The following is a 23,566-nucleotide window of genomic DNA, read 5'->3' on the forward strand; positions in this document are numbered from 1 at the left end:
GGACTTTTATCCTGTTACTGAACTGCATTCAGGTTCTGGACTATCTTATACTTTGTGTGGTGGATTATGGGCCTATCGTATTTCTGCCTAAATAAAGGTCTTGGTATTGTTCACTCTTCTCTTGCTGTTGATTGTGTGATACCAAAGAAGAATCCCGTGACACTTACCTTCCTGCAAAGTGGGACAGAAACCTAGGTGATGTGGATGGGCGCGGTTCTTGTGCTTCAGTAACAGGCGTAGTCGCATCTGCCATGTCCTCCTTGTCTATGTGCACCCACAAAGCGTTTTTTTTTTGGAGTTTAATATCACCATAATGTAACACAAAGCACATAAAAGTGTATGGATGACAAATCCAATCCAGAAAAATTTCTCAACACTTATTTGGATTGTTATATTCCACAGAAATGCACCACAAACCACATAATACTCCATGGATAACACTATAGTCTATTTTCACCCACGAAAAAAAGAATGTGGTCAACTGCTGCTGCTATATATTCAGCAAAGGACTGCAAAGCACTAAGCCCTGCCTAGAGACTGTATTCAGCCAATCCCCCTGCTCATGCAACTGTCCCTCACTAGGCTAAATGCAGAATGTATCTCATACAAACAACAAAGCACAAGATTAGCCCTTACAAGGATTGTTAATATGATGGTTCAGCTTCAGCACCAGTATCAACACTACAGGACTCTGATTTGTTATACTGTGCACACACAGGCCAGTACAACCACTCTCTTCCTCCAATAAGAACTGTCTCTGAGCTATGCACTGGCGTCAGTGTGCCGAGCGTGGCTGCACCTGTTCTTTTATAACCCCTGAATATATAATGCAGCCAGCCAATCACAGTAATTCCACTACCGAGATGGCTATGGCATTACAGTGACTGGCAGGGAATCCCTGCATGTTTATTGGCTGTGTAACAGACACTAAACATGTGGAGTGAGGTATCGAGTATTTCCAAGCACCCAGATACTCAAGTGATATCAGAGTATCACTGAGCACGTTTTCTCATTCCTAGTAATTACCCTTCTCATTTAATTATATGACTTATGTTTTTGTACAATTTGTCAATAACATACATAGTTTCTCCCCTTCTGAGTTATTTTTGATGGTTAACAAAATACGATTTTCAAGCTCATACTATATGACCACAGTAGGCAATGAACTGAGTTAAGTTGATAAACTCCAATGTTCGTGCCTAGTAAATAAAGTAGATATGTCCTGCAGTTGGTGCCTGCAAATGATCTAGTTTGATAAATACAGTATACTGTAAATATACAGCCAAGGGTTTTGAGATCATAAATAGAATAGGGGATACTGGTCTCTTACCGTTTAGGAAGGTACACAGTCCTGTCAGTGGAATATCCGGGGTGTCCTTTAAGCATGGTGAGGTGAAATAGGCAAAAAGTTCTGTGGAGCGATATTGGAGAGTGATATCGGAGAACTGCCCAGGCCGGTGGCAGCTACTCCGTGAAGTGTCTCCAGTAAACAGCGGGATTCCGGGTCCTGGTATTCAGATGCCGTGTGGTAGGAGAACGGTATGTGCGGCTGGTCTGAAGGATCTGCATGACGCGGAGTCTATCAACTTAACTCAGTTCCTTGCCTACTGTGGTCATATTGTATGAGCTTGAGCATTTATTTCAGCTTCCCATTCTATTTTTCTTTTTCTAGCGTCAATATACTTTTTTTCTTTTTTACTATTCCCCTGTGACAATCTCTGTGGTGGTTGTTTTATTCGCTGCAGGAAAGAGCTTTAACACCTTGCGCCACTTTTTTTCAGACATAAATACGATTTTCCATTAATTTATTTTTCGCACTCTAGGTATGATAATGGTTTCTCTCTGTGTGACATTTTTGATGTTTAAAGGTGATGTCCACTTCTTGGACAACCCCATCTCACTAGAAAGGAGAAGATTTATCCAGCTTCTAATACAATTCAAAGACATGTTTAAATTTATGAATTCTTTATTTTTTCAAAGTTAAAATATAGCCATATCAAAAGGTCTTTTTTCTTTCTTGGTTGAAACATGTAGGAAAAATTTATTTAACCCCTTTCCGACATCGGGTGTACATTTACGCTGATGTCGGACACCCTCCCTGTGATGTTGGCTCCGGCGGTGAACCCACATCTTTCCCGGAACATGTCAGCTGTTTTAAACAGCTGAGAAGTGCCCGGAATAGCTGAGGGTGGAATCGCGATCCACTCGTGGCTATTAACCCTTTAGAGTTTGACAACGGAATTTGACAGCAGCATGTAACTCGCACTTCCGGCAATCGCGCCGGAAATCCGTCCACGGTTGACCACCGTCATTTGATCCCAGGTCACCAGTGGTTTGGCATGGAGACTATTGAAGCATACCAAAAGTAAAAAAAAAAAAAAAAAATTTAAATCGCCCAACTTTCCCCCCCATTTAAAATAAAACAATAAAAAAAAATCAAACATATACATATTTGGTATTGCAGTGTTCAGAATCGCCCGATCTATCAATAAAAAAAGGATTAACCTGATTACTAAATGGCGTTAAGAGAAAAAAAGTCAAAACGCCAGAATTACGATTTTTTTGTACCTGCAACATTGCATTAAAATGCAATAACGGACGATCAAAAGATCGTATCTGCACCAAAATGGTACGCATAAAAACGTCAGCTCGGCATGCAAAAAATAAGCCCTCACCCAACCTGAGATCACGAAAAGTAGAAACGCTACGGGTATCAGAAAATGGTGCAATTTATTTATTTATTTATTTTTTAAACAAAGTTTGGAATTTTTTTTTTACCCTTTAGATAAAAAAAGAACCTAGACATGTTTGGTTTAGTGAATCTAGTAAAAAAGCCAAACAAAAAAAACAAGTGTGGGATTGCACTTTTTTTGCAATTTCAAAGCACTTGGAATTTTTTCTTGTTTTCTGGTACATGACATGATAAAACCAATGGTGTCATTCAAAGGTACAACCCGTCCTACAAAAAACAAACCCTAACATGGCAATATTGACGGAAAAAAACAAAAAGTTATGGCTCTAGGAAGAAGGGGAGTGAAAACCAAAAATACCTCTGGGGGTTAAGGATCATAGGGAACGTAGTGAAAAGACTAATAGAATACCAAATGCGTTTCGAAAGCAAGTGCGTTCATAAACTTTTTTCACTGTCTCCACTTTTGGACATATCAAACAATAAGAGTAAGGTCGGTGTCACACTAGCGTATTGCATCCGATGCGATATGATAATGACCCTCGGCTCCTGCTCTGCTGCTAGCAGGAGTTGAGTGTCATGCATCTGTGCTCCGAGCCTTTTGCACACCTGCGGAGGAGGCGGAGAAATGAATTGCCAGGGTCAGCCAGCGTATATCGCACATCACTTGGATGATATCTGAGTGATGTGCATTGCCTCACTCGCATACATAGGCTTATATGGGTGCGAGTGAGCCGATAGTCGGCCGAGAGTTGGTGACATTTGTAGCATGCTGCGATTTCACTCGCACATACAATACGGCTGAGGAAAAAAACGGCGACATTTTATCGCATAGCACTCATCCATATTCCTCTCTAGTGTGACTCTGGCCTAAGTCAGATCGAAGCCCCAGCAATAGCTTCCTGTTGATGTTCAATACATCCAAAGGCAGGAAGAGTGAAGCCAGTGCTGATTGGGTGCCGTGCTCATGTCAAGACCATTGGAACGGCGCTGGCACAGAAAGTGAGTATGAGTGTTTTTATTTGAAATAGGCCAGGCATGAGGAATGACAAGGGGTTGTCCTAGTAATGGACAACCCCTGTAAGAAATACAATTTTTATTTAAAACATTTTCAACATTATGAACATGAAGAAGACTTCTCCTCTGTGTGGGTTCTTTGGTGTGTAACAAGATTAGATTTCTTATTAAAATATTTCTCAAATTCTGGACAGGAAAAAGGCCTCTTCCCTGAGTGGGTTCTCTGGTGAATAACAAGATCTCTTTTCTCTTTAAAACATTTCCCACATTCTGGACAGGAATAAGGCTTCTCCCCTGTGTGAATTCTCTGGTGTATAACAAGTTGTGATCTTTGGTTAAAACATTTCCCACATTCTGGACAGGAAAAAGGCTTCTCCCCTGTGTGGGTTCTCTGGTGGCTATCAAGATACACTTTTCGGTTAAAACATTTCCCACATTCTGAACATGAAAAAGGCTTCTCCCCTGTGTGGGTTCTATGGTGCTTAACCAAATCTGTTTTTTGGCTAAAACATTTCCCACATTCTGAACATGAAAAAGGTTTTACCCCTGTGTGGGTTCTTTGGTGTTTAATAAGACTACATTTCCTATTAAAACATTTCCCACATTCTGAACAGGAAAAAGGCTTCTCCCCTGTGTGAGTTCTCTGGTGAATAACAAGATCTCTTTTCTCGTTAAAACATTTCCCACATTCTGGACAGGAATAAGGCTTCTCCCCTGTGTGAATTCTCTGGTGTATAACAAGTTGTGATTTTTGGTTAAAACATTTCCCACAGACTGAACAGGAAAAAGGCTTCTCCCCTGTGTGGGTTCTCTGGTGGCTATCAAGATATGCTTTTCGGTTAAAACATTTCCCACATTCTGAACATGAAAAAGGCTTCTCCCCTGTGTGGGTTCTATGGTGCTGAACCAAATCTGTTTTTTGGCTAAAACATTTCCCACATTCTGAACATGAAAAAGGCTTCTCCCCTGTGTGACATCTTTGGTGTCTAAAAAGATTTGATTTGAAATTAAAACATTTCTCACACATGGCACAGGAAAAACTTTTCTCAACTTTGTGAATTTTTGGATGTTTAAGAAAGGACTTTTCAATGTTTTCAATGGGAAACCAATTTCTAAATTCTGAACATGAAAATGGCTTTTTTGATTTAGGACTATTTCTGTTTTTAATGCTTGTTTTGTGACTTTGATTTTCCTTAGCAGTCGGTAATGAATCAAAAGACAGGACCTGCTTCAAAGGATCAGATGAAAGATCTTTGCAGTGAAGGGATGATGGTATATCTGGAGTAATGGCATTCAATTCAGTTATATCCTGTGGGGTCCCAAGATCATCGGATTTAAAAATTGACACTGTTAGCTGTCCCTCTGATCTCCTGGTACAGTCATCTGCTAAGAATAAAACAAATTATTTTTGAATAAAATATCTTTGAATGTCATTTAACATTTCTATTTAAACGGTCTGTAAAAATGACAAGTTATGTAAAATATTGAATTATCCACCAAGACAATAACAGTTCACGGTCTAAGACTGGGATCACACTAGCATTGAATACAGACGAGTGCAATGCGAGAAAACCTCGTATTGCACTCGGACCACTGTTAACCCCTTTACCCCCAAGGGTGGTTTGCACGTTAATGACCAGGCCAATTTTTACAATTCTGATCACTGTCCCTTTATGAGGTTATAACCCTGGAACACTTCAATTTTTCCCGGTGATTCTGATGCTGTTTTCTCGAGACATATTGTACTTCATGATAGTGGTAAAATTTATTTGATATTACCTGCGTTTATTTGTGAAAAAAAAACTGAAATTTGGCGAAAATTTCACAATTTTCCAACTTTGAATTTTTATGCCCTTAAATCACAGAGATATGTCACACACAATACTTAATAAGTAACATTTCCCACATCTCTACTTTACATCAGCACAATTTTGTAAACACATTTTTTTTGTTAGGGAGTTATAAGGGTTAAAAGTTGACCAGCAATTTCTCATTTTTACAACACCATTTTTTTTAGGGACCACATCACATTTGAAGTCATTTTGAGGGGTCTATATGATAGAAAATAACCAAGTGTGACACCATTCTAAAAACTGTACCCCTCAAGGTGCTCAAAACCACATTCAAGAAGTTTATTAACCCTTCTATTGCTTCACAGGAATTTTGGGAATGTTTAAAAAAATGAACATTTAATTTTTTTTTCACAAAAAATTTACTTCAGCTCCAATTTGTTTTATTTTACCAAGGGTAACAGGAGAAAATGGACCCCAAAAGTTGTCGTACAATTTGTCCTGAGTACCCCGATACCCCATATGTGCGGGTAAACCACTGTTTGGGCGCATGGCAGAGCTCGGAAGGGAAGGAGCGCCATTCGACTTTTCAATGCAAAATTGGCTGGAATTGAGATGGGACGCCATGTTGCGTTTGGAGAGCCACTAATGTGCCTAAACATTGAAACCCCCCACAAGTGACACCATTTTAGAAAGTAAACCCCCTAAGGATCTTATCTAGATGTGGTGTGAGAGCTTTCAACCCCCAAGTGTTTCATTACAGTTTATGACGCAGAGCCGTGAAAATAAAAATTATTTTTTTTCCCACAAAAATTATTTTTTAGCTCCCAGTTTTGTATTTTCCCAAGGGTAACAGGAGAAATTGGACCCCAAACATTGTTGTGCAATTTGTCCTGAGTACGATGATACCCCATATGTGGGGGGTAACCACAGTTTGGGCGCATGGGAGAGCTCGGAAGGGAAGGAGCGCCATTTGGAATGCAGACTTAGATGGAATGCTCTGCAGGCGTCACATTGCGTTTGCAGAGCCCCTAATGTACCTAAACAGTAGAAACCCCCCACAAGTGACCTCATATTAGAAACTAGACACCCCAAGGAACCTATCTAGAAATGTTGTGAGAACTTTGAACCCCCAAGTGTTTCACTACAGTTAACGCAGATCCTTGAAAATAAATTTTTTTTTTTCCCACAGAAATGGTTTTTTAGCCCCCCAAATTTTTATTTTCCCAAGGATAACAAGAGAAATTGGACTGCAGAAGTTGTTGTCCAATTTTTCCTGAGTACGCTGATACCCCATATGTTGGGGTAAACCCCTGTTTGGGCACACGGGAGAGCTCGGTAGGGAAGGAGTACTGTTTTACTTTTTCAACACAGAATTGGCTGGAATTGAGATCGGACGCCATGTCGCGTTTGGAGAGCCCTGATGTGCCTAAACAGTGGAAACCCCCAATTCTAACTGAAACCCTAACCCAATCACACCCCTAACCCTTATCCCAACCACACCCCTAACCCTAATCCCAACCATAACCCTAACCACACCCCTATCCCTGACACACCCCTAACCCTAATCCCAACCGTAAGTGTAATCCAAACCCTAACCCTAGCCCCAACCTTAGCCCTAACCGTAGCCCTAAACCTAGCCCTATCCCTAACCGGAAAATGGAAATAAATACATTTTTTTTATTTTTCCCTAACTAAAGGAGTGATGAAGGGGTTTGATTTACTTTTAGAGCGGTTTTTTAGCGGATTTTTATGACTGGCAGTCGTCACACACTAAAAGACGCTTTATATTTAAATATTTTTTTGCTTTACCACATTTTAAGAGCTATAATTTTTCCATATTTTGGTCCACAAAGTCATGTGAGGTCCTGTTTTTTGCGGGACGAGTTGGCGTTTTTATTGCTAACATTTTCGGACACGTGACTTTTTTTTAATCGCTTTTTATTCCGATTTTTGTGAGGCAGTATCACCAAAAAACAGCTATTCATGAATTTCTTTTTTGGGGGGAGACGTTTATACCGTTCTGTGTTTGGTAAAATGGATAAAGCAGTTTTATTCTTCGGGTCAGGTACGATTACAGCAATACCTCATTTATATTTTTTATGTTTTGGCGTTTTTATACGATAAAAAGTATTTTATTGAAAAAATAATTATTTTTGCATCACTTTATTCTGAGGACTATAACTTTTTTTTTTTTTGCTGATGATGCTGTATGGCAGCTCATTTTTTGCGGGATAAGATGACATTTTTAGAGGTACCATGATTATTTATATCCGTCTTTTTGTTCGCGTGCTATTCCACTTTTTGTTTGGCGGTATGATAATAAAGCGTTGTTTTTGCCTCGTTTTTTTTTACGGTGTTCACTGAAGGGGTTAACTAGTGGGACAGTTTTATAGGGTGGGTCGGTACGGACGCGGCGATATTAAATGTGTACTTTTATTGTTTTTTTATTTTTTTTTTAAGATAAAGGAATGCATTTATTGGAACAATATATATATATATTTTTTTTAATTTAGTTAGGGTTTTTTGTTGTTTTTTTTTTTTTTTTTTACACATAAATTTTTTATTTTTTTTTACTTTTTTACTTTTCCCCAGGGGTGCATCACAGTAAAGTGTCAGATCGCTGATCTGACACTTTGCTGTGCACTGTGTCAGATCAGCGATCTGACTTGCACTGCAGGGAGGCTTCCCGGCACCTGCTCTGAGCAGGCACTGGTAAGCCACCTCCCTGCAGGACCCAGATGCAGCCCCGCAGCCATTTTGGATCCAGGACCTGCATGGAGAAGAAGGTAGGAGACCCTCGGAGCACGCAAGCCCCTTCCCTGCTCGATGCTTCCCTACACCGCCGGAACACTGCAATCATGTTTGACCGCAGTGTGCCGGGGGTTAATGTGCCGGGGGCGGTCCGTGACCACTCCTAGCACATAGTGCCGGATGTCAGCTGCGATAGTCAGCTGACACCAGGCCGCGATCGGCCGTGCTCCCACCCGTAAGTGCGGCCGATCGCTATGACATACTATCCCGTCGGTGGTCATGCGGGCCCACCCCACCTCGACGGGATAGTACATCTAATGTCAGAAAGGGGTTAATCTATGGGACAGCTCACATAACTGTTTTTTTCTCTGAGTATTCCGCATGCATCATGCTGTGATTGTACGTGTATATCGCCCGAGTCTCGCAAGTGCAAGCGAGAAAAAAAAATCGGACACCACACGGACCATCAGTATGACTTGTGAGAAATACGCACACATTTTCCTCATTTCAGCCCATTGAGCCATTAAATTCAATGGGGAAAAGCAGTGAGAAATGTAAAGCCATATGCATGTCATAAGGATGCCATACGGATACATGGGTGCAAGAAAATCACATCATCGCATTGCGAACGCATTGCACACGGATGACCATACGGAGAACATTTGTGCGACTCCTGGCACGGAGACTCGGACCGACTTTTCATACGTTAAGTGTGACCCCGGCCTAATAGAAAAACTCATAAGATAAATACAGACCATAAAAGGAACCATTAGTGCAAATCTGTCATGTACGTTCTACCCCATGTGGGGAAACAGTGAGCCAAGCATTAACAAAAAGACACTCCAAATCTAAATATGTTGAAAACAGGAGGAAAAAATATGGAGCTGAAGTCCAAATAATAAAAGGTATCAGCATTGCCCCCTGATGAAGCCAACACGAAACGCACATAGGGGCTGCATGGCGTGGGTCCCGATATACCACATGATGGGTAAGGAACCATAGGATAGGAGATGGTCTGATATATATTGGGCACTTTAGCGCTAGGCACGGATTATTATGGTTGCTACTTACCATCTTACTTCATGTTTTTTTTTCCCTGTTCTGATGGAACGGCACTAAGCACTTTATTAAACTAATGATGTGGTACTATTTGGTCTACACACTGATATCTACCTGATCTCTCTGCTGAACATGTCTCTTGTATTAATGTTACATGTATTTAAATGAATGTTACTAATTGATTCTATCGAATAAACTTATACCTTTTTAGTATTTTGGACTTTAGCTCCATATTTTTTCCTCTTGTTTTAAACTAATAGAAAACCTCATAAGATGATCCAGTGGAGCGTTGTGTTCAACTGTTTGTTCATTCTGCCTCCCAAATATGGAAAAAAAGGCACAAAGAAACATTATGTTGATGAACATAATACCAATAAAACATTCTACTCCACTCATTAAAAACAAGTTCCCACTCAGGTCCATCGTCTGTCAGTGAAAAAGCAGAAGTTTCCACATTATTAGTGGCTCAAAGGCGCTTCAAAAGCAACATGGCTTTCATAAACTTATCCAGTAATATCCGTTCTCCCAAAGTCAAATCTCCCCCTAGCTTCTGAGCCTTGCAGTGTGCACAAACCACATTTAGCAAAAAAAACAACCCTTCTGCAGGCAGATGCCAGCAGCAGCACCTGCACAGCACCATAATCACATATGTAATTAATTATATATACATTTCTTTGCTGTTTTCCTGAAATTCCTAATAAAAAAAAACTGTTTGGAAATAGAGTCGGTAGCACTTGCGCAGTAGCAGCTATCAATGATCCGATAGCTGCTATTGCGCATGCGCGCTATTTTGCTAGACAAAAAAAAATTCCTCCTGCAAAATAAAGCTGCCTGCGCAAAAGCAGCTTGGCGATCGCAGACAGCTGCTACTGTGCAGGCAGCGCCATCTTGGAGGATTTTTTTATTTATTTTTTTGCTACCACGATGATGCCACCGATGCCTGCACAATAGCAGCTATCAGATCACGGATAGCTGCTACTGTGCAGGCACGACCAGCGCTATTTCCAAATGAATTTTTTTTCAAAGATATTCATAATATTCATTATGTGAACTAGGGGGCAGTTCAATGAGTGATCAGTGACCTGTCAGAAGCCATACAGATGAATACCTAATCAGAGCACCACATGAAGACCCCCCACAGGCTGGTCCAGAGCACGGGAATATCATTAACCAAAAACTCAAAATAAGGATTAAACAACCAGAAGACGGGTTTCATTAACCAAGGTATCATTGTAATTAGTATAACGGCGCCGACCTGACAGTGTCTGTAGGCTACTGTGCACAATCCTACTGACAGGTTCCCTTCTAAAGGCTGGGATCAGGAAAATGGAGTTGATAGCGCCAAGCCTTGGTGGCCATCTTTTGAGCAGCCAGGTGACCCTGAACAGTGACTCCATTACATTGTTTCTGCACACTATTCCAGTAAGATCTGGATTAAAATTGTTAAATGGCGCTACTTCCCTTCTCAACCCTGCCATGTGCCCAGACAGTAATGTACAACCGTATATAGGGAATTATAAGATTCAAGAGACATTGGAAAATAATGTGAGGGCCAACTGTTTGCTATTCCCATTTGTGAAAGTGAAAAAAATGGGGTTTACATTTTGTAAAGAATTCTAAAATTCTCACCACAAAGTGACACACGTCAGATTTGAAAAATGGGCCCTGATTAGGAACACAAAACTGGCGTCAGGAACTGGTTATCAGAGTATTTTGGTAACTAACTACTGTAGTCAAAAACTGTGACTATGGACAATAACACATCTACTGAAATGATCAAACTCAACAGTCTTCATCAGAAATAAATGAGTAACTAGTGGTGGAACCTCTCTGGGGTAATTACTGTATGTGGCTAGGTGGTTCTTGACAACCTAAACTAACAAAAGGGCCAATATTTTCTGTCAGATGAGCTTCAAAAACAAATATTAGATAGTCAAAGATAAGAATAGAGAAAGTATTAGTGCCCCCATTTCAGGAGAGATTGTGCAGTAATCTGAATTCCTTAGGATTGAAAACATAATGTAATTTATGACGTGTTGTGAATCCATGAAACCAGGGCGCGGGCCATGCCAACACATCTCCTGCAGGCGTGAATAAATGTATATTACAGCCATCAGCCACGTACAGCTTAGAGATATATCATGACACAGGTGTAATGTTTTTTATGTAGTTTATCACAATCCTCCCTAAAGTTAGTCGGTTTTAAAAGAAAGTGAGAAGTCAGGATAAAGGGAAACTCTGTTGTTAATGTACAGAAATTCACACTTGGCCCTCACTGCACATTTAATGTTCTCGATCACAAAAGCGAAGTTTGACCAGAAAGACTGGACCTGGTCTTGTAGGGACCATATGAGCACATTCGGCAGCAGAGAAGGGAGATTCATCCAATAAGGTATCAGGGTTCTAGGAAGCCAACAGCATCATTACCCTCCACTTTCTCTTATAGGCCAATCATAATATTTTTCTTCAAGTGATTTTCTAACTTGTCAGCACATTCTACGTTTGCTATCATTTGGCTTTGTAGTTTACAGATCTGGGCAGGTAAGTGTCAGCGTCTTCTAATCCCAGGAGGTAGGTGGATCCTCCAGGTTGAAAGTTCTATTGAAAAGGATTTCACAATTGCACAAAGAAATTTCAACATTTCCAAATGGAGCAGAATTTTGTGGTTTAGAGGCAAAATGGTGATCACACGATTGTGATACGACCAGACTACACGACCGATAAAGCAGCCACAGCCGGTGACTGAGAAGAATCTGTGACTTAGCTACATTTAGTGGTTAGTACTCACCTGGGTAATCATATGTAGGAATCTCCTCTTTACTCCGCTCATCACTCCTCACATATGTCTCGGTAGTATTAATATGGGTCAGATCTTCACCCTGAAACAAATATTATAAAAGTCACAGACAGACGGAGAAGCCACATCTATGATCAGCTCTAATCCTGCCATCTCCACCGTTCTCATTACACAAGTATAATTCATATAATACTGGGGGGATAAAACAAGACTGAGCACAAGACCTTCACAGCCGTCTACACATCATAGGGGAGATCTCATGACACCTTCTCTCCATCTACCTGATGATCCTGAGGAATACTGGGATCTTCTCGATTACATTCCTGTGGAAGAAGAGGACGGGGACATCTCTCTGGTGTTGTCCTCTTACTGGATAGATCTGGAGAAAACACATACAGGGACTGAATTCATTCTTTATATACAGATAATTATAGGCCATGTGTATTTAGTCCTGTCTATTACCTGGTGATGTGAGGGACTGAGGAACCTCCATCATGACGTCCTTGTACAGATCTTTGTGTCCTTCTAAATACTCCCACTCCTCCATGGAGAAATAGACAGCGACATCCTGACACCTTATAGGAACCTGACACATACAATGATACCGTCATCCCCCGGATCCCTTCATAGCGTTACTGTATAATGTCCCAGCAGTGTCACCTCTCCAGTCAGCAGCTCAATCATCTTGTAGGTGAGTTCTAGGATCTTCTGATCATTGATGTCCTCATGTATCAGGGGGTGAGGTGGAGGCCCTATGATTGGGCTCAGAGGTCTTCCCCATCTCTCAGACACAGGGTCCTGACAGCGCTCACTAGAGGTCTTCTTCACTACTGTGTAATCCTGGTTATGGAGAGACACATTAATAAATCTCACTACAGACATTTCCAGAGTCCTCACCTCTCCAGTTCTGTCCATCTGTTATTTCCATAGATAAGAATGATGTAATGTGAAGTCATCAGAATCTCTCACCTCTCCAGTAAGCCGGAAGAGGATCTCTAGGGTGAGGTGTAATATCTTCTCTGCCATCTTGTCTCTGTCCATATTCATCCTTGAGGCGTAAATCGGGAAAATTCTCTTGTATAGAAGATTTTCACAGAGAGGATCCGATATTGTAGAGACCTGAATGAGAAGAAGATGAGCCGATGTAACATCATAAAAATCCTGTGTAATAATACAATTACTGGAGATAATAAGGGAAACATACGAGGAGATTTATTATCTTACAGTATTCAGTTTTCTTCTTTACACCTACTAATAAAACGTACCGTATATACTCGAGTATAAGCCGACCCCCTTAATTTTGCCACAAAAAACTGGGAAAACTTAATGACTCGAGTATAAGCCTAGGATGGGAAATGCAGCAGCTACCGGTAAATGTCAAAAGTAAAAAAAGATACCAATAAAAGTAAAATTAATTGAGATATCAGTAGGTTAAGTGTTTTTGAATATCCATATTGAATGAGGAGCCCCCTATAATGCTCCATAAAGTGTATGATGACCCCATAAGATGCTCCATATTAAAATATGCCCCATATAATCCTGCATAAAGGTTAATAATGGCCCCATAAGATGCTCCATAGACACATTTGCCCAATATAATGCTGCACAAATGTTGATTATGGCCCCATAAGATACTCCATACAGACATTTGCGCCATATAATGCTGCACAAACGTTGATTATGGCCCCATAAGATGCACCATATACAGTAGACACTTGCCCCATATAGTGCTGCACAAACGTTGATTATGGCCTCATAAGATGCTCCATAGAGACACTTGCCCCATTTGCTGTTGCTGCGATAAGAAAAAAAAAAAATCACATACTCACCTCTTCGTCGCTCAGGCCCCCGGAACTTTCAATATTCACCTTTCCTCGTTTCGGTGCTGCTCCGTCTTCAGAGTCTTCTGCACTGACGTTCAGGCAGAGGGTGCGCACTAACCACGTCACCGCGCCCTCTGACCTGAGCGTCACTGCAGAAGACACTGAAGACGGAGAGGCGCCCGGAACTGGGAGCAGGTGAATATCGCACAGCGCACCCCTCCCCGTTATACTCGCCTGCTCCTGGCGCGGTCCCTGCACATATGTTCCCTGGCGCCACGGCTTCTTCCTGTACTGAGCGGTCACCGTTACTGCTCATTTCAGTAATGAATATGCAGCTCCACCCCTATGGGAGGTGGAGCCGCATATTCATTACTGTAATAAGCGATACCATGTGACCGCTCAGTACAGGAAGAAGCTGGGGTGCCGGGGAGCAGGGACCGTGCCAGGAGCAGGTAAGTATAATTAGACAGCTCCCCTCCTCTGCCGACCCCTGGGTATGACTCGAGTATAAGCCGAGAGGGGGATTTTCAGCCCCAAAAAATGGGCTGAAAATCTCTGCTTATACTCGAGTATATTCGGTATATATTTTAGGCCTCAGACAACAAGCAGTTTCTTCCTCGGAGTCGGCAGCTGAATACGTTCCTCATAGACTCATCTTCCATAACGCTAATTCTCGTCTCATTTACCGACCCTGGAATCGGCATTAGCAATACTGCAGGAGATATTCATTACACGTGACAGGAGAAATAACTACTTCATGATGAGGACGACATCTTCATCTTCTACTACGGCTCTAGAAACATATTTGTCCAGAGTCGGTCACTGACTCCATCCCCACCGGCCTCTATATGAAGGTTTCCCGTCTTCCCCGCACTGTAATCTTCTATCATGCTAGATCTCAGCTCTGATTCACACACAGAAGTTTGAGGCTTTTATAAAATATTTTTTTGTAACAACCAAGACAGGAGATATTTGATAGCAATGTCTCCATGTTCAGTGTTTTATTTTCTCTTTATATTATGTTGTGGTTTTCTTTAGCATTTTCTTGTAGGATTCCATATATTACATGAAAAACAGAAAGTGGCTATATGGTATCAAGAATGGGGATAAGTGAGGATTTATTATATAGTGGTTTGGGTGGTAGAATATTGTGAGGGGCATCTCATATTATCATAATGTGTTTGAAGGTCGGCGGTACTGTAAGAACATTATACTGTGTGGGGGTCCTGTACCATGAGACAGGCCCTGTGCCATGAGACGGTCATGTGACACATCAAACTTATTGAGAATTTCACAAGAAAAACAAATGGTGTGAATGATGTAAATAACTCATGAAAGAATAAAGTTATATTCAAAGCAAGCACACCATTGTTTTTCTTGTGAAATTCTCAATAAGTTTGATGTGTCACATGACCCTCTTCCCATTGGAAAAAATAAAGTTGGATCCAAAATAGCCAACTTCAAAATGGCCGCCATGGTCACCACCCATCTTGAAACGTTTTCCCCTCCCATATACTTATGTGCCGCAAACAGGAAGTTGATATCACCAACCATTCCCATTTTATTTAGGTGTATCCATATAAGTGGCCCACCTTGTAGATCGATCTATCTATCTATAGATCTATCTGTGTGTTAACATTATTTTTCAATGGAGTATGTAAATAAAGAGGTTGGACAAGAAATGACATCACAATTCTTTTTTTTTGCTAAATAATAGATCTTTATTTAGCTTACAAACACGCATGAAAATCCACATGAAAAACGCATCAAATTTTTACCTGCGTTTTCTGCCAAGAGAGGAAGAATCTGAGCAGAAAACTCCACAGGCAAATCCACAACGTGTGCACATACCCTTATAAAGAAATGGCTACAAATATGGCACTTCCCAAAACTCAAGAAAAATCTACAAAAACAACGGAAGCCAATGTCAAGTAAAGTTCAACAACTATCTTTATTAAATAATTTAAAAATACACAAAAAAAGCACAAAAACGGAGCTACAAATGCAAAAAGTAGTACCGCCATATACAGGATAATATGGAATAATATCAAGATATATATACATCAATCCACATTTTTATAGTCAGTTTAATTAAATTTGATACCAAATTAACATCAAGGTCTAAGAAAAATCCCAATTCTAATCCCTATAGCCAGAGTAGAGCCATTACATAGATGCCCTGGGTAAATTAGCCAAAGTGCAGTGCTTAGTACATATATAGCCATATAGGGGTAATACAAAAAGTGCTTAGTGCCATATAAATAATTGCAATAGTGCAAATACGTTTATATATCCCAGGCTGTTATAATCATACCATTACTGCCATAGCCATACTGCCATACGGACTATCAAGGAGTGAAGTACAATTCATAGTAAATGCTCCATAAATATGCGCCTAAATATAAACTATTAGTAGAAAAAGATGAATACATAACCTGTATATGCGGTGCCTGCCCCGACGCGCGTTTCGCGTTTAGCTTCTTCTTCTTAACTTTACTTGGATATCTGGCATTGGCTTCCGTTGTGTGCACATACCCTTAGACGGACCCCATCATATTTAAATCTTGTTTTCTGCTATTTTCCACCCCAAAATTTGGGGTGTGTCTTATAGTCCAGAAAGTACAGTAGTTTTAGAGAAAAAAAATTGCACAGAATAGTTTCATACGTAGCAAGGTAGCGTGTTAGTGTATCGGACGTCACAGTATTTGGTGACGAGTACATGTACAGAGAGGGAGGTAGCGTCTTTCTTTTGCACAAAAAAAGGTTATCGCCGGGTAATTTCTAGTGCATTAGTGGAGCATACGTCACATTGTTGGTGATGTTCATTTTTTTTTTTTTTTTGCAAACAAATAATTATTTGAGTTAAGTAAATTTTTAGCAAGTGCATTAGGGGAGCATATATTGGTGACATCTTTTCATTTGTAAAAAAATTTGTTTGCATCGGGTAAATTTTTAGGTAGTGCATTAGGGGAGCATACGTTGCATTGTTGATGACGTTTGTTTTTCTTTTGCAGAAAAAAAAGAAAAGTTAGTGCCAGGAAAATTTATAGGGGGGACATTAGTGTAGTGAACGTCTCTAATTTTTTTTAATGCAAACTTTTTTTTTTTACATCTATTTTTTCATTTCAATTTTTTCTTCTAAGTGCTTCTTCTAAATATTTTCTATCTACTTTTTATAATAAATAGCATCCTATACACAAGCTCCACACATTACATGTATAAAGCACCACTTACAAACACATTCCCGGGGTTTTGAAAGAAAAAATACAAATGGCCCATTCGTCAAGACGCTATTCACCAGAGGAGGCATATGCTTTCTTTGCCTCCAACATGGATTCAACCAGTGAGGAAGAACCCACATTCCTTTAGTCCTCCTCCTCCTCATTTAGTTAGGAAGGACCCCGGCAGCCCCTCCAACAATCGATCCCACATAGATTGCACCCCCTGAACATTATCAGCCCGTTATTCCGGATTTCATCAGCAGCTCAGGAATCCAATTTGACACCTCTGGCCTCACTGACATTGACTTCTTCAAATTGTTTTTCAGTGAGGAAATAATAAATCTTATGGTGCCCGAGACAAACTTGTATGCCCATCTATTTTTCACCCAAAATCCCACATCATCAAACACCAGATGGACCCCTGTAACTGCAGCAGAGATTATGAAATTTTGGGGAATTGTGCTGCTTATGGGCATAATCCGAAAACCAGAAATTCGTCAATACTGGAATACTGATATACTGTACAGTACCGGTATTCTGTATGGCCATGACAAGGACACAATTTGAAGAGATCCAAAAATTATTGCATTATAATGATAATGCGCAGTGTCCTCCCCGAGACGATCCGAATTTTGATCGTCTATATAAAATTAGGCCGGCAGTTGAACGCTTCCTCAGAAAATTAGCTGAAGCGCACAACCTCCAAAGGATCATCGCTATATATGAATCTCTGGTTCATTTCAAAAGTAGGCTAAAATTTCAACAATAGTAAGAGGTCCAGGTAAGGAATTAAACTGTACAAACTGTGCAAGAATACCTCAGGGTACACCCACAGATTTAGGGTCTACAAGGGAAAGGACACCCAGATTAACCCCCCTGAATGCCATCCTGTCCTGGGGGCGAGTGTGAAAATTGTGTGGGAATTGCTGCACCCACTGCTGGATAAGGGTTATCACTTCTACATTGATAACTTTCCCACCAGCATCCCCCTCTACAACGCCCTCTCTGTCAGAAGTACAGCGGCACCATGTGAAAAAATCAGAGAGGCCTGCCTAAGACGCAAACGCAGAGAAAAGGCAAAAGCCGAGCCCAATGCAACAAAAAAGGATGTTCTTATCTTCACCACCATACACTGTGACAACAGCTCCCTTGTCACTGTTTGTGGTACCACAACACAAGTCCCAAAGCCAGATTGTAAGTTGGATAACAATCGGTACATGAGGGGTGTAGATTAGGGTTGAGCGAAACGGATCGTTCATTTTCATAAGTCGCCGACTTTTGTCAAAGTCGGCGTCTCATGAAACCCGACCCGATCCCTGTGTGGGGTCGGCCATGCGGTACGCGATCTTGGCGCCAGAGTCGCGTTTCGTATGATGCGTTTAGCGCCATTTTTTCAGCCAATGAAGGAGTATGGGCAGAGTGATGACATAGGGGTTAGGGGCGTGCACGGCTATCATCATTTTATCGCTTGTGCGCAGTAGGGATTTGCAATGTGTAACACGAGATTTTCTGTGCTGGGACGGAGGGGAATATGGGACGGAGGGGGGGGAGAGAGAGAGAGAGAGAGAGAGAGAGAGAGAGAGAGAGAGAGAGAGAGAGAGAGAGAGAGAGAGAGAGAGAGAGAGAGAGAGAGAGAGAGAGAGAGAGAGAGAGAGAGAAAAAAAAAAAAAAAATCCCCATTGACGTGCATAGGGTTTCGTGTTCCGGCCGATCCTCGACTTTTCGCAGTAATCGGCCGATTTCGCCCGACTCGACTTTTCAAAAAGTCGGGTTTCGCAAAACATGACTCGACCCTAAAAAGGTCAAGGTCGCTCAACCCTAGTGTACATCTCTCAGATCAGATCCTCCAACCATACAGTGCCATGCGAAAAGCTAAAGTATGGAACGAAAAATTGGCTGTGCACATTGTATAGATGGCACCATACAATGTTTTTCTGCTGTTCTGATCTGCAGGCAATACGGGGACCTTCCTTCAGTTTCAGGAGGTAGTCATCAGGGCCGTAATGTTTGGCACTCAGGAAGGTGAGGGTTCCCGTACTTCTGAAACTGATAGTGCCCATGTTGTCCCAGATCAACTTTTTCCAGGACCGGTTCCCCAAACTGTGCAGAAAGGAAGATCACAAAAACGGGGCAGAGTATGCTCCAAGAGGGGAATCTGAAAGGACACAATTTACCATTGTGAAACCTGCACTGAGAAACCTGGTCTTCAAATTAAGGATTGCTACAAAGCGTATCACATGTCCATAAATTAATAACATTAGTTTTTACCCTATTGACCCAACACACTTTTGCAATCTGATGTACTCCACACATCTTACACATAACACCACATTATAAATTCATACACTAGTAAAACCAAAAACATTATAATCATTACTATAAAACTATGCCTCTAGATAAATTCTTTGAGGGATGTAGTTTCCAAAATGGGGTCACTTATGGAGTATGCAAGCAAAAAAAGAGAAGTGTATCTAGCGAGCGTAGAAGGAACAGTGATAGATCTTCCATTGGGTGAATCATCTCACCAATTGGAAGATTATAGATTACATGAAGGGCATGACAAGAGGAAGCTTGTAAAATACTATTTACCTCCGAGAATTTTTTTTATACGGTGTTACAGATACTATTTAATCTGCATAGCCAGATAAACTAATATCTAATAAGTTCACAGTCTCGTTATGATGTTGGTAAGTGAATTTCAGATTAAAACAGTCATTGTTCAAATAATCAATAAAACTCTGTATTTCTGATACCTCCCCCTTCCATACTATTAAATATACTATTAATTTTAAAAAATATTTATTTATTTATTTTAATATTGGTTGTGGTTTTGTCCTTATAATGGTTTTATTTGTAGTATACAGCTCTGGCAAAAATTAAGATACCACTGAAAAATGTTCAGTTTGTCTGATTTTTCTCTTTATAGGCATATTTTTGAGTAAAATGTAAATTGTGGTCTTACTCTATAAACTACTGACAACATGTCTCCGAAGTTCCAAGCAATAAATTTTGTATTTATTTTCTGAAAATGAGAAATGGTCAAAATAACAAAAAATGCATTGCTTGCATACCTTAAATAATGCAAAAAAGACACGTTCACAATCATTTAGAAACAACAATACTAATGTTTAAACTCAGGAAGAGTTCAGAAATCAATATTTTGTGGAATAACCATGATTTTTAGTCACAGCTTTCATGCATCTTGGCATGCTTTCCCCAGTCTTTCACACTGCTTTTGGGTGACCTTATGCCACTCCTGGTACAAAAATGTAAGCAGTTCTTCTTTGTATGATGGCTTATGACTATCCATCTTTCTCTTGATTACATTCCAGAGGTTTTCAATGGGGTCCAGGTCTGGAGATTGGGCTGCCCATGACAGGGATTTGATTGTCCTTCATCCACACCTTGATTGACCTAGCTGTGTGGCATTGCGCATTGTCCTGCTGGAAAAAAACAGTCCTCAGAGTTGGGGAACATTGCTTGAGCAGAAGGAATCAACTGTTTTTCCAGGATAACCTTGTATGCGGCTTGATTCATACGTCCTTCGCGATGGTTAACCTGCTCAATTGCAGCCTTGCTGAAGCATCCACAGATCATCACCGATCCTCCACCAAATTTCACAGTGGGTGCAAGACACTGGCTTGTACGTCTCTCCAGGTTTCCGTCTAACCATTTGATGACCAGGTATTGGGCAAAGCTGAAAATTAGACTCATCAGGGAAGAATACCTTACTCCAGTCCTCTATGGTCCAATCCTTATGGTCTTTAGCAAACTTCAGCCTGGCTCTCCTTTGCTTCTCATTGATGAAAGGCTTTTTTCTAGCTTTACATCATTGAGTCCTGTCTCTAGGAGCCTGTTACGAACTGTTCTTGCCGTGCACTTCACCCCAGCTGCCATTTGCCATTCTTTTTGTAGGTCACTTGATGTCATCCTGCGGTTGCTGAGTGACATTTGAATAAGATGGCGGTCACCCCGGTCAGTGGAGAGTCATTTTCACCCTCTGCCGGTCTGTAGTTTTGTTGTCCCCAATGTCTGCTGCTTGACCTAGTTGTAATGGACTGCCATCTTAGAAATTTTAAGGATGGAGGTAACATGACGTTCACTGTGTCCCTCTGCAATTAAAGCTATAATTGAGCCCTTCTTTTCCTCACTCAAGAATTTTCTTTTCAACTCCTTTGGCATGGTTAAAAGTTATTTTTTCATTCCTATTACGTTTGGGATATTACTCTTGTTTTGCCATCCAGCTTGTCCTGTTGCAAGAGGATTGTGAACACCACAGCAGGGTTATTTATCCTTTCCTTCGTTAAATAAGATTTGGTTTAAGTGATCACCTAGTCAGAAGCACATTAAGTAGAATGAGGTGTACTCTGGTTGGAATTCAACTGACACTGGAATGGAATGGCTGTCAGACATGTAGAGAAGCTGATTTTTATAAAACTGTCTGCAATGGTCTCTTCATTTTTGCCAGAGCTGTAGTATCCAAAATGGGGTCACTTATGTTTTTTTTTCACTGTTTAGGCACAGCAAGGGCTTTTCAAATGTGATATGACGTCAGCTCTCAATTCCGTAGAATTTTCTGTTCTAAAAGTCAAACCGTGTTCCTTTCTTTCCGAGCCCTGCCATGCATCCAAACAGTGGTTTTCTCCCACATATGGGGTATCAGCGTATTCAGGAGAAATTGCACAACTTTTGTGTTCCATTTTCTCCTGCTACCCTTGTGAAAATAAAAAAAATGGTGCTAAAAGATCATGTTTGTGACTACAGTTAAATGTTCATTTCCACGTTGCTGAAGCTCCTGTTAAGCACCTGAAGGGTTAATAAACTTCCTGAATGTGCTTTTGAGCATCTTGGGGGGTGCAGTTTTTACAATGGTGTCACGTTTGGGTATTTTCTGTCAGATAGGCCCCTCAAAGTCACTTCAAATGTGATATGGTCCTTAAAAAAATTGCTTTGTAAATTTGTTGTAAAAATAAGAAATCGCTGGTCAAATTTAAAGAAGTTGTCCACTACTATAACCTTTTTTTTTTTTTTTTTATAAATCTTGCTATTATGTGCCACTGAAAACATCCACTGTCTTTATTTTAGCAATATTACCTTTTATCATGCTGTAGCAGCACATCTTCAGTGCTGGATTCAGCTCTCATGGGGTTAATCGACAACTTCCTTTCTCCTGAGTTACTGTGCTCTAATACTACAAGTTCCATGATGCATTGCACTGCTACTAAGCACGAACCTACCACACCCACTCCAAAACACACCCAACCCCTCCCTCCTCTAGCTTCAAAAAGATTTGTGATGTCATTTCGGTCCAACCTCCTCTTTTACATTTGTCCAACCCACACTCCATTACACACAGATAGATCGATAGATAGATAGATAGATAGATAGATAGATATGGGATGGATAGATAGATAGATACATACAGATATATCTATGTCTATTTCCATAGATATGTCCATATCCATGTTTCTAAACCCCTTCACCCCTGGAGCTTTTTTGTTTTCGTTTATCGCTCCCCTTCTTTCCAGAGCCATAATTTTTCCATCAATATGGCCATGTGGGGGCTTATCTTTTGCGGGACAAGTTCTACTTTTGAACGACATCATTGGTTTTACCATGTCGTGTAACATAAAATGTGAAAAAAATTCAAAGTGCAATGAAATGGCAAAAAAAGTGCAATCCCACACTTGTTTTTTGCTTGGCTTTTTTGCTAGGGTCACTAAATGCTAAGGCTGTGTGCACACGTTGTGGATTTGATTGCAGATCCGCAGCGTTTTTCGCCGCACTGAATTGCATCAAATCCGCAGTGTAGTGCACAACCAATGTAAGTCTATGGGAGCCGCAGACTTGTTGTGCACATGCTGCGGAAAAAGCCGCACCAAAACGCAGCTTTTTTTTCTCGCAGCATGTCACTTCTTTTGTGCGGAACTGCAGCGTTTCTGCACCTTTAGACTTTCATTGAGTTGGGCACATCCGCAGCAAAACCGCAGATGTAAAAAAGATCTGCAGTTTTGCTGCGGATGTGGGTCCGAGAAACGCAGCAGCTCGGGAGGATGGAAGTGTGTGGGCGGTGACGATGTGCGTGTATGTGTGTGCGGGCGGGGTCTGCGGGACTGTTCAGGTGTGTGCGGGGTCTGCGGGCTGTTCGGATGTGTGCGGGACTGTTCAGATGTGCACAGCCCTGTGCGGGACTGTTCGTGTGTGTGCGGCGCTGTGCGGGACTGTTCAGGTGTGTGCGGGATCTGTGGGCTGTTCGTGTGTGTGCGGGGCGTCTTTTGGGGTGTGTGTGCAAGCATCATCCGATGGGACTACAAGTACGCAGCATCCAATCTGCAGCTCATCCGGATGTAATCCGGACAGTGGACACGCACCCTACGCTATCCATACATCTATCAATACATATATCTATCCAGACA

The 23,566-nt window shown here is 41.0% G+C and overlaps 1 protein-coding gene across 2 annotated transcripts in view; it reads right to left on the minus strand.

Moving 5' to 3' along the window:
• Positions 1-2,115: 2,115 nt before the first annotated feature.
• Positions 2,116-23,566, minus strand: part of LOC143767669 (uncharacterized) — a 32,379-nt gene continuing 10,928 nt past the window's right edge. Inside the window, exons 2-7 of one of the 2 annotated variants that reach the window (XM_077256144.1) lie at positions 13,076-13,225; positions 12,767-12,946; positions 12,569-12,692; positions 12,388-12,485; positions 12,098-12,188; positions 2,116-5,092 (exon numbers count right to left, since the gene is read on the minus strand). In XM_077256144.1, the coding sequence (XP_077112259.1) occupies positions 3,807-5,092; positions 12,098-12,188; positions 12,388-12,485; positions 12,569-12,692; positions 12,767-12,946; positions 13,076-13,225 (1,929 nt within the window). In that variant the 3' untranslated portion in view covers positions 2,116-3,806. The remainder of the gene's footprint in view (positions 5,093-12,097; positions 12,189-12,387; positions 12,486-12,568; positions 12,693-12,766; positions 12,947-13,075; positions 13,226-23,566) is intronic. The other variant, XM_077256145.1, reaches the window with a different exon arrangement.

This window comes from Ranitomeya variabilis, chromosome 4 (assembly GCF_051348905.1).
Source record: "Ranitomeya variabilis isolate aRanVar5 chromosome 4, aRanVar5.hap1, whole genome shotgun sequence".
NCBI lineage: Eukaryota > Metazoa > Chordata > Amphibia > Anura > Dendrobatidae > Ranitomeya > Ranitomeya variabilis.